This window comes from Belonocnema kinseyi, chromosome 4, assembly GCF_010883055.1.
Source record: "Belonocnema kinseyi isolate 2016_QV_RU_SX_M_011 chromosome 4, B_treatae_v1, whole genome shotgun sequence".
NCBI classification, from domain to species: Eukaryota; Metazoa; Arthropoda; class Insecta; order Hymenoptera; family Cynipidae; genus Belonocnema; species Belonocnema kinseyi.
In genome coordinates, this window is record NC_046660.1 from 67188272 (window position 1) to 67204074 (window position 15803).

The 15803-nt window shown below is 30.1% G+C and overlaps 1 protein-coding gene across 3 annotated transcripts in view; it reads right to left on the reverse strand.

Moving 5' to 3' along the window:
- LOC117171466 (E3 ubiquitin-protein ligase RNF38-like) overlaps positions 1-15803 on the reverse strand; it is an 81047-nt gene that overhangs the window by 40477 nt on the left and 24767 nt on the right. For 2 of the 3 annotated variants that reach the window (XM_033358811.1, XM_033358810.1), the window contains exon 1: positions 10792-10978. The exons of the other annotated variant lie outside the window; for it this stretch is intronic. In XM_033358811.1, the coding sequence (XP_033214702.1) occupies positions 10792-10823 (32 nt within the window). In that variant the 5' untranslated portion in view covers positions 10824-10978. Of the gene's footprint in view, positions 1-10791; positions 10979-15803 lie in introns of those variants that run through there. 3 annotated transcript variants of the gene reach the window in all.

A 15803-nucleotide genomic window follows, 5' to 3' on the forward strand; every position in this document is an offset into this window, starting at 1 on the left:
CAGTTGGAACCATCAATAAAATGGTCAGCTTTAAAATCTTAAATATTTCCAGAAGAGGAAAACTTGAAGTTGGTGCCAAGAGTCAAGGCGCGGAGCCAGGGCTCAATAAAAATGGCCAGTATTTTTTATTAGGAATATAAAAAAGAAGTTTCCAGTAAAAATAAACCAGTAAAATGTATGGTAGAAACGGGCTCATTACTAAGATTTCTCTGACCCGTCAAATTTTGGATAATCAAAAAAAAAATACAAGTGAAAAAAAATTGTTGTAAGGTCGTTTAAAATGTAAAATGTGGACATTAAGTTTGAATTAAATATTACCAAACTTACATTAACTATTAATTTAAAAGCAAAATCCTAATAGGGCCTTAATGCATTTTAGATTTAGATTTTCGAATTTAGTTTTCAGACTTAGGTCTGGAAATTAAGGATAAATATTTCGGAGAAATTTCCTAGGAATTGTATAATGATTTACGATTATTTATTTTCCCTCCTATTTCTTACTGGTGCCTCCTCCCATTTTCATTACGAACGATGATTTGAGATCTCTAAGAACTAAGCTCCGCGCCTTCCTAAGCTACTCAAAATCCATTGAAGGTCCAGTCATTTCATGCACAAACTCTAAAGAAAAAGAGAATAGGACCCTAAAGTCCCAAGCACTTTATAATAGAAAGGGACTGAAAATAAAGTTATTAACGGTGACATTTTGTCTCGCGACTAATATCCTGATGATGAACCACATAATCAGATAATTTTTTCTGACACAATTTAATTGAATAAAAAGGCTTGACCGTGGAAAAAAGTCCTAGTTTGAACAGAAACTTTGATTTTTTTAAACTCTGGATATACAGTTATCACTCCAACAAATTAAACAGGAATTTTGTTCTATTTTTAAATTTTAGATTGTACGAATAGAAATTTTACACACTCTCATGATTAAGTTTCATTACATAGAAATTGCAGCAATGGAATAGAGAATCGCAGGAAGGAATTATGTCCACTTCGGAAGCATTGTAAGTGCATTGCACATTCGAAATAATTAGAAAGGTTTCAGGTTACATAACAGGGCTGTTTCGCGATTTTAGATAAAATAATTTTTTAATACATAATTTTAATCTGAATCGAAGGTGCGTTATAATTTTTTTCTTTTGTGTCGTTCAACGGAAAAAAATTATTAAAAATTGAAGGCGGTAAAATACTTATTCAAATTGGTGTCACGTGACTCATGATAAAGAGGTTAGGCCACGGTCTGCTGTCAATTCTGACTATTTTGATTTGATAGCTTTAAGGATTATGTGACAAAAAAAGTTATCCTGATGTAATATTTGGTTTAAGAGTCAGTACTATGTTAAAGGAAAAAAGTAAGTGCAATTATTAACACATTTTAAAACTGTGCATATTTACGAATTGTTCAGTAAATATGACTACGTTTACGTACTTTTTCAATGAATTCTTTATACATACCATAAATATATTTATTTTCGGTAGATTTTCTCTATTGGTTTTTATGAAATCCTCCTTTGACATTTTTTTTAACAATATTTTGCGACTTCTACTTTCGATGTGTACTTAACGAAAACAAAACATCGGCACAGAAAAAGATATTTGAGAATCACTAAAAAGTGAGCTGTGATTGGTGGGAAATCCGACCTCTTTGACGTCAAAGGGCCCCTCCAATCAACATCGTGATAAAAAATTCATATTTCAACATTAAATTAAAAATAGTAAACAATATGTAAAAAACATTTTATGGGCGTTTTTATAATTAGAATTTTATATACAATAAGATCCATTTATTGGAAAAATTATATATGACTTTGGAAACAACCCTATTGAAGGATCTGAAAACCTTCTCTGATTATTCATTTCAAAAATTTAAACGTTTATTATGGCTATTTTTTGGCGAAAACATTGACTTTTTTTAAATTGTTTAAACGATTTCAGCCACAAAAAAATTAACTTTCAAAATAGTAAACATTGTTAAAATAAACGTTTTTTTTTTTGAGTACACATACATTCTATCATTTTGAATTTTAAACTAAAATAATCCATTAACGGCGTAAATTTAAAAAATAAGCAATTTCTTTTCAAAAAGGGGCCTGAGAGACCCCTAAATATTTTTCTCTGATTCAACAAAAAAAAATCGAGAAACATTTCTTATAAATATATAAATGTGTAGAAACGGTAATTTTTGTATACGAAATTGAATAAAATTTTTTTTTAGAGTACCTTTACAAAAGGACAAGCAATTTCTTAATGGTACAGACTTTTAAAAATTTTATAATTTGATAAATAATTAAAGTTCAAATTTAGCATATTAATATTTTCAATAAAAAAAAAATTTTCCTGAGATAAGTGAAAAGACCAAAAAGAAGATTAATTTAAGTAAGTATAAATTAAATAGTATAACTTTATTTTAATAAATGAAAAAGCATTGTTATTTAATTTCATATTAAGTAAAAAATATTATATAAACAGGAATGTAGATAACTTTAGAAGAATATGCATCTACATTATGAACTGATGTAATATTTATAAAGGACTAACAAAAATGATTGTTTGCAGGAGGAACCCTTTGATGGTCTCCTGATTTGAATCTTTTGTATTCCTAAGATGAAGATAAATTACCTGCACTTACTAAATCAGAATTTATTTTTGAATTTTGAACCTATATATATAGTTAAGACGGTAGGGTCGTAAGTCGTAATTGTTCGTCATAAACGGGCACGAAGCATAAAGGAGCTTGCAATCATGGTCGTAAGCCGTAAGGTTTATGCCGTTTGCGTTTACGGCACTGGGTTCCACCCAAAGGCACCGAGAAGATACCGTTTCTCAGGCTCAGGCAGGCGCAGGCTCAGGCTCAGGGTATGCACTTCACGAAAACCCCAGCTGGACTGATGAGCACCACCTGCCAACGATTCACTCCTTGGTTCAATAAGAATTATTTTCCACGCTATCTCCTTCAAAAACTTTACTTTTTTTCTTCAATTTCTCGACTCTGAAGTACCCTAACAATTTGTTATTTATTTTATTTTTATGTCTAGAAGGAGTAATGTTGAAAAAAAGTTGAACTTTCGACCAAAAAGATGCATTTTTAACAGAATAGTTGAATTTTCAACAATAAATTTTGAATTTCCAACAAAATAGTTACAGTAAAATTTTTAACCAACAAAGCTGAATTCTCGTCCGGACAATGTAAAAAATGAAAGTTTACGTCTTTTAAATGTCAGGCCTAAATAACGACCTACTCTCTAATTTTTTCATGTAGTCTGGTCACTTTGGACATCAATATCTCAGAGAAGAAAAATTGTTTTAAAAAACCGTCCAGTGCATGTCAATGTGTCTTTATTTTTGCGTCGATTGCATACTTAGTTGTTACTGTGCAAGAATCTGGTGAGAAACTGTCAGCCCTTATTGACCGAAAAGCACCGAAATAATCCAAAGAATCGTTCATTGTTTTTAAACAATCTATTTATATGGTTTTAATACTTCTCCTTTTTCAAACATTAACAGCTTTGGCTCGGTGTGGTAGGTGCAGTAGTATTAAAGATAATTTTTTTTCTTGTAAACTACTTCATAGTCAGGTTTACAAAAATATTACATTTTTGAAAACGATGTAAGTTCTTAAGGCTTTGAAGAATAAATACAAAAAATCGAAATTTTCTAGGAAATTTTTACAATACAGGAGCTTCTCAAAGTTGACCTATCTACTCGAAGAGCATTATTTCGGTGACCGGACTACATGAAAAAACTAGAGTAGCTGATTTGTATCTATCGATTTATTATTTTAGACAGAGAATTCGTCGTTTTTGGTAGAAAGATCGTCTTTGTTGGTTGAAAATTCATTTTTCAATAGTACACAAATATATATATATATATATTTGTATAATAAATAACAGTATTTAACAGAAAAAAGGGAACATTTATAGTACCAGTACAACAATTTTAATGTTAATAATTCTTTCATTTAATTTGAATTCTTTGCAATTTAAAAATATTTAAATACATTCAAACACTCAATTTTACGGAAATAATTTTTTTAAACCTTAATTTTTCACTGAAATAGGTAATAAAATGTTCAATTATGAATTTAACTAAAAGAACCCAGACTTTTCTAATCCAAATTTAAAATCTTTAAATTTGATGAAATTTAAATTTAAAATGATCACAGTGGTAGTTAGAAGGGGTTAAAAAAATATTGATTAAATTTGTGTACATCAGTGAAGTTGATAAAACTTAGAAACATTCTGATTTGAAAGTTTTCAGGTAAAAAAGGCCTGAAGTTGAAAGCATTTTAATTGGAAAAGTTTTAATTTGAAAACTGTCCAGAGTGTCTATCCCTGAAAACTTTAAAAATGAAAAGCAATATCGATTAAAATTTACAAGTTGAAAAAAGTAAGTTATCAATTTTTTAGAATTCTGCCTTTTTGAAAATGAAAAATATTTTTATTTTAACTGATGAAATAAAAATTATTTTAACTGAATTGAATTAGATTGGAAAAGAGGACACATTTGGAAACTAAAATCGATTCGAATTTCAAAAATTAAACTGACACACTGTCGAATTTCTAAGTCAATTATTTTAGAGGCCTTACAACTACATTACAGATAGTCTTAGAGTTTCTAATAATTGATACCAAAAAGTAAACAATTTTTACATGTATATGACTGTACTTAAGGCTTGCATCCAAAATTACATTATTTACTTATAGATTATAATATTTAATTAAGAAAAACAGGTATAAAAAGAAGAAATTATTCAAAATCACCTCAAAACGAGGAAAATAAGAGTGATTTTTTATCCAAATTATCCAATAAATGAATAAATTATTGTGAATTATCAAAAAAAGTTGAAATAAAAAAAATGAAATCAAGAAGTCACCAGTTAACAAAATTAATCCTTACCCCAAAAAGGATAAACTTTCAACGAAATAGTTAAATTTTCAACCAAAGAAATTTGAACTAATTATATTAGACGAGTCCTTAACAAAACACATTCATTTTTAACAAGAAAGTTGAATTTGCAACCAAATAGTTGATTTTCTACCAAACTGTTGAAATTTCAAGCAAAAAAGACGAAGTTTTCTCAATAAGTTGAATTTTCAATCAAATAGTTAAATTTGTTAATAAAAAGGAAGAATTTTTCACAAAATAGTTCAATCTTCAACCAAACAGATTAATTTTGAGTCAAGCTGTTGCATTTTTAACCAATAAATACAAGTCTCAACGAAGTTTAAACCAAAAATATTTTCATTTTAAATGAAAAACAGTTCAAGTTAATAAAAAACAACGAATTTTCAATAAAATAGTTGCAATTTTTAGAAAGTCAAATTTCCAAGAAAAAATAGACGATTTTGAACGAAAGGAGATTATTTTGAACAAACAATATAATAGTAGACTTTTCAACGACAAAAAGAAGAATAAGGGTACAATAATACTTTTTGAAAACTATCAAGCTCAAAACACACATGTTTTCGAAGAAAATTGAATTATCAACCCGAAAGTTGAATTTAAAAAAACGAAAGTTAAGTTTTAACCAAGAAAGAAGACATTGTTACAAACTAGTTGCATTTTCATAAAAATAATGAAAATGTTAACAAAATAATTTAATTTTTAACCGAATCGTTAAACTTAGAATCGACAAATGTGAATTTAAAAAAATGATTCGATTTTCAAGCCCTCTTCTTTCCTTTGTTATAAACCTGTTTATATTTTCAAAGATATTTTCCAAATTCACCATTCCTTTATGCCATTCTCTAAGGTGCGTCTCTAGACTAACTCTATAAAAAGGATTAAACTTCATCCAAAAAAAGTTTAATTTTTAATCAAACAGTTCAAGTTTCAATCAAAAAACACATATTTTTTTAAAACAGATGAATTTTCAAAAAAATAATGAAATTTTAAACTAAATAGTATAATTCTGGACGAAAAAATATAACAATAGACTTTTTATAAAAAAAGAATGAAGTTGTACTATTTTATTATTATTATAACATTAAACTCATATAAAAAAGTGCGGAAAGGAAATGAGCGGGTGGAGGGGGGGGGGATTTGGTAGGTTATTCTAGAATTTCAGTGTTCTTTATTTAAACATCTCATTTCTGCGACCCAGGATGCAGATCAATCTCCCGAGCAAGTACCTTAAGAGAAGAGTTTTACAAAGTCCCCATGTAAAGCTATTGAGTTAAATTAATTCAGGCCGTATTTAAGCGAAAGAAAACATGAGAAAAAGGGGAAGTGTCTTGAAAACAATGGGAAAAGCGGGAATTAAAAAAAAAATGAGAAAGCGTGTAAATTTTTTAAACTGTAAAACGTGCTTTACCCTCCTTGATTATCTAATTTTCTTTCCACTCTAAATGTTCCACATTTTCCTCCCCATCTCTAATTTCGCCAACAATGAGACGACGAACAAACGTGTAGCCAATGAGGTTTGTCTAACATTAAAAATGTAAAATCTCATCGGCCTTCCGCTGAAGGGACCTGGACACTGCCTGTCTATGAGTATCCTTTCGTATCGAAACTATTATATGAATGCATACGTGGCTACAATGCACAATGCACGTATGTACAAGCTGAATGCAAGATCAGCGGGAGCGATAACACTGGGTGCATTACACAAAAACACTGTCGTGAGCATGGTAACATACACATTACATATTGCACACTACACTCATTTGTAACGTAATGGCGTTGGGCAAAAAAAAAGAAAAAAAAGAAGCCGGACGGGGACTAAATGAATGCGAAATGACTGTTGACGCCACCAATGAATCCAGCTCCAACGAAGATTTGTAACGCACAAGGCGAACGTCGTTTCCGGTCTCTGTTTTGTAGCATGCCAAACACAGTTTTCGAGGGCGTATCGATTCAGAAACACATGCTGATAACTACTGTTATTCTGATAAGGAGTTTTAAAACGCAGTTTTAAATTATCAAATCATTCGAAATTTTCCAATGTTAAAAAAAGTCTTCTAGTTTTTGAAGTGGGTTAGGGATTTCAAAATAAAGTTCCTAAACAAAATCCTGCATTTTTTACCTTTCTGATTTGATGCTTTTATAATTATCATAATCTAATTTATTAAAAATATTTTTTTCGGTCCAGTGCCGGGGGGTTAGCTTGAAATAGCTTTGGACTGGATTCGGGGGGGGGGGGGCTTAACAATCAGGGCCGCCTGACAGTCGGAACCACTCTCGCCCTGCTCCCCTGAGAAACTACATGGGCCATCAGTTCTAGGAAGGCCGAGAATGGGGGAGGAGCGCTTAAAACGAGAGTTTGGTGTATGTGAAAAATTGACTTATTAAAACAGAGAAAGTAACTATCTAAAGATATATAAAGAATCCGAAGGAACTTTTAAGAATTCCCGGTATACTCTAACGAATTCAGGATAAATTCCCAAGAATTCAGAATGAATTAAAAACAATTCAAGTAAAATTCAAAAGAATACAAATGATTAGAATAAAATCCTATAACCCAAACAATTAATTTCATTAAAATTGGAGGAAATTAAGAGAAATTTAAAGGAATTGAAGAGACTTTGATGAAATTCGTAAGAATATGAGTGAATTAAATAAAAATTTTATTTAAAAATGTCCACTGAATCGAGGAATAGCGGGAATGAACAGATTCATGGCGAATTCAACCATATTTAAGTAAATGACAAAAAAATCAATGCATTAAATGAAGAATTTATTGAATTTAGAAATATTTTGGGGAAATAAGAATTCGACGAAAATTCATTATTTAAGGTGAATAAAAAATAGAATTTACGGGAATTGAGAATATTCCCAAAATATAAAAAAAAGCATTGAATTAATTAAATTTATAATAAATTCAGACAAATTGAAGGAATTCGAAAAAATTGGATGAAATTTCTAAGAATTGAAGGTGACTTTTCAGAGCAAATAAATTTTTTTTTAAAGCATATTCATTGAACTGAGTAGAATTAAGTGAATATATAAGAATTAAAATGAGTTTAAAATAATTCCGGGAAAATTAAAGAACTTAAAATTGTATAAGTATTAATATTTTTAAAGTAAAATCAGACTATTTTGATCAATCTAAAGATAACAAAAAATTGTTTAATTTCATGCACTATCAATTCCAAATTATTCAATTTGTATTTCAATTTTTAAGCATTTAGATCGAAACTGAAAATACATTCATACGGACATATCCGTATGATGACCCTCGATAACTTCAATTTGAACTTATTGAATGTTTATCGCTTTTAAATTACCATTGTTTTTCTGTCCTTCAATCGTCAATGATTTGAAAGCTTCATTTTCAATTATTCGTGACATTAATAATAAAATAATTTATAATATAAATAGATTATACAATTGTTCATTAAAAAAATTGTCCTTTCAATGAATACAGACAAACTAAAGAAAAAATCTAGCAAGGATATAAAAAAGAATCGATTAGCGCTTCCTCAGGAAGAATATTTCAAAACCAAAAGAAATCTCAACCCGAACTTTATCTTCCTACTGCCTATATCAGGATTCTTATCTCCTCTTTTATTTTCTCAAACTGAAGATACCAAGAATCCCGATAGGAGTAAAGATAATTCAAGATTTCTTTTGGAGAAGAAATCTAATCCCTGCAGAAAATTGAACCTGGTTCTCTATTGAATTTGATATCTCGAGCCAATCTTGCTATATCGACTTATTTTTCTCTCTGGGAAAATTACTGGTCGAGATTCGCAAATTGCAATTTTGCAACACAGCTCGTAGATTTGAGGAAGAGAGATTCAGAAATGATCGAATCCTAATCCCGAAATTATCCAAATTCCTGACTGAATTTTGTCTGAGAAAGATAAAACACGATAATGCAGATTCCAGGATCGCAACTTCTTCAATTCAACCTAGTTTCTCAAAGTTAGATACAGCAATTTCAAGTCAGGCGACTTTCTATAATTCTCGGATGATTTGCTACGATTCTCAGATGATTTGCTAGGTTTTAGAGAAGGAAATTCTAATTTATAAGCGCTCTCCTATAAACTTATAAAGCAATCCTCCCTTGGCTCTTAAAGCAATAATATTCTTAATAAGTACAATAAAAAAATAGGGTGGGCGCAGAATTTCTATTGGGCAAACTCCATGACTGGTCCCTGACCATTTTTTTTTTATTTTCCTTGGCTATTAATACTAAATGACCAATACATCTTGTTGTTTAAATTTATTTAGTTAAGAGAAAAACAATTATTTGTCTAATAGAAGACGGATTTTCAACAAAAGGTTTGAATTCTCGACGAAAAAGAAATGGCTGTTTAACAACAGTGTTTAATTAATAACAAAATAATTCAATTTTCAACAAAATAGTATGTGCTTGAAGTTCAGAACGTTGAAATGAACATTTTTTTATTAACAATTATTTAACATTTTCTATTCTTACACTAGAAAGAGTGCTAAAATATTCATTCATTCACATTACAAAACATGGATCACAAAATAACTGAAATTGCTTTATTTTAAATTTTAGTTGGAAAAATATTTGTACATAAAATAGAATTGGGAAAAATATTTCGTTCCTTTGAACATTCAGAACTTTAGATACATCAAAATAGTTGAATTTTTTACCAAATTGTTGAATTTTCATCCTGCAAAGATCAATTTTCAAACCAAGATGTCGAATTATCAAACAAATAAATGAATTAATTAGAATACAATTGATTAAAAAAAAAAACATTAATCATTCATTCTAAAGGAAAAATTGTCCAAATGCGTTTATTTTTACCGAAAAATGAAGTTTTATTAATAATTTTTTAACAACTAAATAATCGAATTCTCAGACAAAAATGTGAATATAGGTACAAAATGACCCTTACGGCAATTGACGTTTAATTTACTGTTGTAGGGCTCCCTTCAAATAATTGAATTTTCAACTAAAAATATTAATTTTCTACAAACAAAAACTTTTTAACAAACTGGTTCAACCCTCAATCAAGTAATTGAATTTTCAATATAAAAAAAAAACGAATTTTCAAATTACATAATTTTTTACAACTAAAAAGGAAATTTGAACCAAGCGAGATTAATTTTTAAACCGAAAAAAAGGTTGAATTTTCAACCACGCAATAACATTTTTAACTAAAAATAGAATCGTAACTGAAAAAAATATATAAATAGAAGGCAAATAAATTAATAAAAAGAATATTACAATCAGGTTCGCAAACTTCTTTTTCAAAATTCCCTAACTTGTCTGATCAAATTTTAATTTTCCCTTACCATTAATAATCAAAGACAAAAATTTTAATCTGTTAGCACTTAAAATAGAATCTTCTATAAACAGAACAAGAGAATTTCAAATTGCAAAAACAAAAATTCCAATTTATCATCATTGGCAGTTATTTAAAGTGCCGCATAGAAAATCCCTGACTTTTCCCGGTTTTCCCTGACCTACAGCCACTCTAAAAAAAATGATTTCGGCTTGAGGAAAATAATAACAAGATCCCGAAAAAAGTTTCATTAACCAATCAAATATAGAAGGAAACCCTTCTTCAGGCCCTAACTACATCACTCCCATGGATCTTGGAATCTCCTTTTTTTTCTCAGTGAAATCTAGATTCATTAGCTTCTATCTGAATCGTCCGAGCTACACTAAACGAGCCTTAAGAGTTGAATTGAGCAATTTCAATAGTAATCATGTGGGATGCGTAAATTGTCAGCGCTCTAGGCTTATCGACAGAGTTGGTATCTCTGGACTACTGCGTCTCTCTCTTGGGATGATATAACCAACCAATCAACCAACGAACCAGCATTAAAAAGTGAGTTTGACAGGGGTAAAAAAATCCCTACCGTATGGGGTAACACTCCCGCGTTGCCGGCATGATATATGCCCTTCGAATCCCTCTACCCCGTGACTGTCTATCGGCTATCCCTCTCTCCTTGAAACGTAATGGGGATCACACCAAGGCACTAACACAATTCCACATAAAAGCACCACATCCACGAACTACACCAACACGCAATACAGAACCGCGCGCGATGGCAGCGCGCAACAAACTGAAGCTGAAGCGAATAGCGAAAAGCGACTCGTTCGACTGGAAGTGGGAGGGTGCACGAGAGGGAAGGTGCGGGTGTTAGGGAAAGCCCGATACAGGGCCGCACCTTCTCTGATGCACGCCAGATAACAGCAGCTGCAAAAACAGCTGCGAGAAACGAGAGAATTTTCTTAAAAAAACACCAGACCTCTGGGTTTAAGTCCAAAATTTTAGTGTATCAGACTAAGAAGCTCAAAATGCCGTGAAAACTCGGAAAATAGGGCGGTTTTTCACGAAAATAGGGGAATACCTTTTAAACAAAATTAATTACGGTACATACATACTATATATTAAAATTAATATGAAATGCTTAAAATATTTATGACTTCAAGTACTTTTTATAAAAATAGTCGAATTTTCAATCAAAAATGATTTTCTACCAAGCCAGATGAATTTTCAGTAAAAAAGTTGAGTTTTACAAGCTAAAAAGTCGAATGTTGGAAACGAATTTCTAAACCAATAGTTGAATTTTCAGAACAACACAAAAATTAATTTGTAACAGAATCGTTCAATTTTCAAGCAAAAGAGACGAATTTTCAACTGAGTAGTGGGATTTTCTACCAAATCGTTAAATTTTCAAGTCAAAAAGACGATTCTTTTTAGAAAACAGTTGAATTATCAATAATAACGTTGAGTTTTCAACAAAAAAGTTCATTCGGCCACAAAAGATGAATTTTCCACCCCAAAAGACGAATGTTCAACAAAACAGTTGCATTTTGAACTGAATAAAAAAATGTTAAATAAAAGAGATAAATTTTCAACAAAAGAATTGATACAACTAGGTAAACAAACTTTCGAGCAGAAGAGGTGAATTTTCCACTGAATAGTTAAATTTTTAACAAAATAGTTGAATTTTCTGAAAAAATGTGGAATTTTCAACCAGAAAAGTTGAAAACCAAAGAAACATTTTTTTAACTGTTAAATTATGAACTAAGAAAGAGGAATTTGTACCAAAAAGGTTCAATTTCAAACCAAACGTTAATTTTCATCCTCATAGTTGAATTACAACAAAAATTCGACCTACAAAGATAAATTTTCTACCAAATGGTGGAATTTTTAAACCAAAAAGATTAAATTTTAGCTAAAAACAGTTGTATTTTTGATCAAAAGGTTCAGTTTTTAAGCAATATAATGATTTTTTTAGAAAACAGTTTAATTTTCCACATATAATGTTAATTTTCAGTCCAGAAAGATGACATTTCTCACAACAAATTTAATTTTTAAACATAAAGCTGATTTTTTTAGAAGACAGTTAAATTTTCAACATAAAAAGTTAATTTTCAATCAATCAAAATAACGTGTCAATACAAAAAAAAAACGTATTTTCGATCCAAAAAAGATGAATTCTCAATACGAATTTTCAATCGAGAAAGATGGATTTTTTAACCAAATAGTCGAATTTCCAAGAAAAATAAATCAATTTTTAATCTAATAGTTGAAATTTCGGGTAAAAGAGACAAAATTTCAACTATAGTTGAATTTTTACCCAGATAGATGAATTTTCTACCAAAAAGTTTGAATTAAAAAAAAAAGACGAATTTTCAAGAAAGGAATTAAATCCTCAACCAAGTCAAAATAATTTTCAATCAGACACTTGCATTTTAAAACAGAAAAGAACAGTTGCATTTGTATATAACCTGCAAAGCTGAATACTTTCAACCAAATGGTCAAATTTTTTAATAAAAAATATTTAATTTTAACCATAAAAGTTGTATTTTTAATCAAATAGTTTAGTTTGCAAGACAAAAACACGAATATTTTAGACGGCAGTGAAATTTTCAACTAAAAAGCTGACTTTTAAACGACAAAGATAAATTTTCAACCAAGCAAGATGACTATAGTCAACAGAAAAAAATTAATTTTCAATCAGAGGACTAATTTTCTATCCCAAACGACGAATACTCAACAAAACTATTGAATTTTCGACAGCAAAATATATATAATCAAATTTTAAATATAAAACCATGTAGTAGAATTATTAACCGTAACGAATGAACTTTCAACCACAAATAGTTGGATTTTATTATTATGTTCTATTGATCCGAAAAAGGCAAATAAACAGAAGTTTCTTGAAAACAGGGGAAAAAAAGAGTAATGATTTAAAAAGAGGAAAGATGGGAATAGAGGTTAAAAGCGAAGTCTGTATAATTCAAAACTGAAGTCAGAATATGGAGAACGAAATAAAATCTAATTTGCAAATTCAAAAAGATCATGAGAACAGTCTAGACTCTTATAGTAAATATTCCGTTCGTTTCCGTTTAAAGTCCATGTACCGGAAGTGACATTTATCAGTTAATTTCTTAAAAAATGGATGAAATATCAACTCCAATGGAATTTCTACACCAGATAATAGAGGAAAGAGCAAGGAAAGTTTATCGGATATGAAAAATCCATTTGAGTTATTAGTTGATTAATGAGGTTGCAGATAAAAATTGGCCAATATCATCTAGACACTTTTAAGCAAATTTTGATGCGATTCTTTAAAGACAAATTTCGAGGGGCTAATTTGAGCTTTTAAACTTTTTAAAAACTTTTGAAACTTTTAAACTTTAAACTTTTGAACTTTTAAACCTTGAAACCTGAAAGCCACTCAAAGTTTAAAACTTCGCAAGATTGCATAAAGTTTCTTTTGATGGTCGTGAGCTATAAAAATATTCTTCAATAGAAGTTGCAAAAAATTTCACAAGAGAAAATTCTTCGCATTTTAATGTCAATTAAGTTCGCAACTTTTATAAAAGAAAACAAACCATTTTTTTTAATTACTGAAATCAAGTTTGTGTTGTAGCGCACGCTAAAATATATACGAAAAAAAATGTCTCAAAACTTTCTTTCACTTTTCTTTCACAATTATGGCCAGACAACAACAAAAAAAGATTTGCCTTAATATTCTTAACGGAAGACTGCGTTTTATCCACCCACGCACTTGTTCGTAGATTTCAACGAGCGTGTCTGGATAAAACGCAGTCTTCCGATAACGATATCGGGATTAACGTTTTATTTTATTTTTCCTGCCATCAAGTACAAATAATGAGTGAAAAAATCCGAGAACCAATCATTCGGAGAAAAGTAATAATTTTTTCCGAATTTTTCCGTGTACATTTCAGAGTGCGTGGGTCGATAAAACGTAGTCTGCCTATAAGGATATCAGAATGAAACTTTTTCCTGTGTTGTTGGACATCGAGTATAAGTAAATAATAAAAGAAAATTTGAGACCTGGGCGGTTAGAGGAAAGTTATCATTTTTTCCGAATTATTCCGTGTATATTTCAGAGTGCGTGGATAGATAAAACGTAGTTTTCCAATTAACTCAAATTGAAAATAGTTCAAGTTTGAATACTTTAAATATTTTAGATTTCAAAAGTATTGAATTTGTATTGATTCAGAGAAAAAATATTTTAGCTTAAAGTCTCATTTAAAACATGAACGGTTTAGTTTGAAATCGCTCAAAAAAACATTTCTGCATTTTCTGTTCGTAAGATATAAAAATAAATTTTGAGACCGCTCAAAAATCATTCTACAGACTTGAAATTCTAGTACAATAATTTTGGAACAAAATTATTAACAAATAGTTCAATTTTCAACATAAAAAGTATAATTTTTAACTAAATGGCTGAATTTTTAGACGAAAAGATTACACTCGACAAAAAACATTTAGGTTTTCAACCACATAGTTCAATGTTCATGCCTAAAGGACGACTTTTTTAGAAAACAGTTGAATTTGCATCAAAGAAAAGTCGATTTCCAACCACAAAGGACTAATTTTTAAACAAACAAGACGAATTTTCTAGTTATGTTAAGCTGGCACAACACTATGAAGGTATAGAGATGTAACCTATTTCATAATTTAGGGCTCATTTAGGGCTAATTTGGGCCCGTGGTCTTAAATTTTGGGCTCTTTTATTTTAAAAAAATAGTGTTTGCGCTAGCTTAACGTTAAGCTGGCCGAACATTGCTGTAAAACGTGCTAAAAAAGATTTCACTCAAAATTCACCTCATACAATAATTTAGGGTTCATTTAGGGCTCTGGGAATATGATAATGGAAAATTTAAAAAAATTGTTTAAACAATTCTTGTTTAAACAATTCTAGTAAAAATGAAGTAAACCATTTTTTAAACAAATTTGCGAAAACAAAATATTTTCTTTTCTTTTCTCCTGCATAATTTCAGACTCATTTAAGGCTCTTGAAAAATCAGCCAACGAAGGTCGGGCGATATTTCCTCCCCCCCCCACCCTTTTTTTTTATATGTGGTGTTGTGCCACCTTAACGTTATAAAAAATACATGAAGAAAACAATTAAACCCATTTTTACTCCTCGCATAATTAAGGCTCATTGAGGACTAATTTGGGCCCGTAGTCCCAAAGTTTTGGGCTCTCGTATTTTTTGTAAAAAATAGTGTTTGCAATAGCTTAACATTAAGTTGGTTCAAGATTGCTGTAAAATGTTATAAAAATGATTTTACAAAAAATGCACCTTATAGAATATTTTAGGGCTCATTAAGGGCTCTGGGAATATATTAATTAAAAAATTTTTTAAAATGTTTAAACAAATTTGCCAAAACAAAATATTTTCTTTTTTATCTCTTGCATAATTTCAGGCTCATTTAAGGCTACTGAAAAATCATCGACCGAAGGTCGCGTAATATTTCCTTTACCCTTTTTTTTGGTTATTCGCCGTGAGCCGCCGATTGGAGGGGATAGACGAAACGATGCCAGCGCGCGGGGTGGCGAGTAATGAGTTTAGCGGGCGTTTGTTTTGATTACATTTTA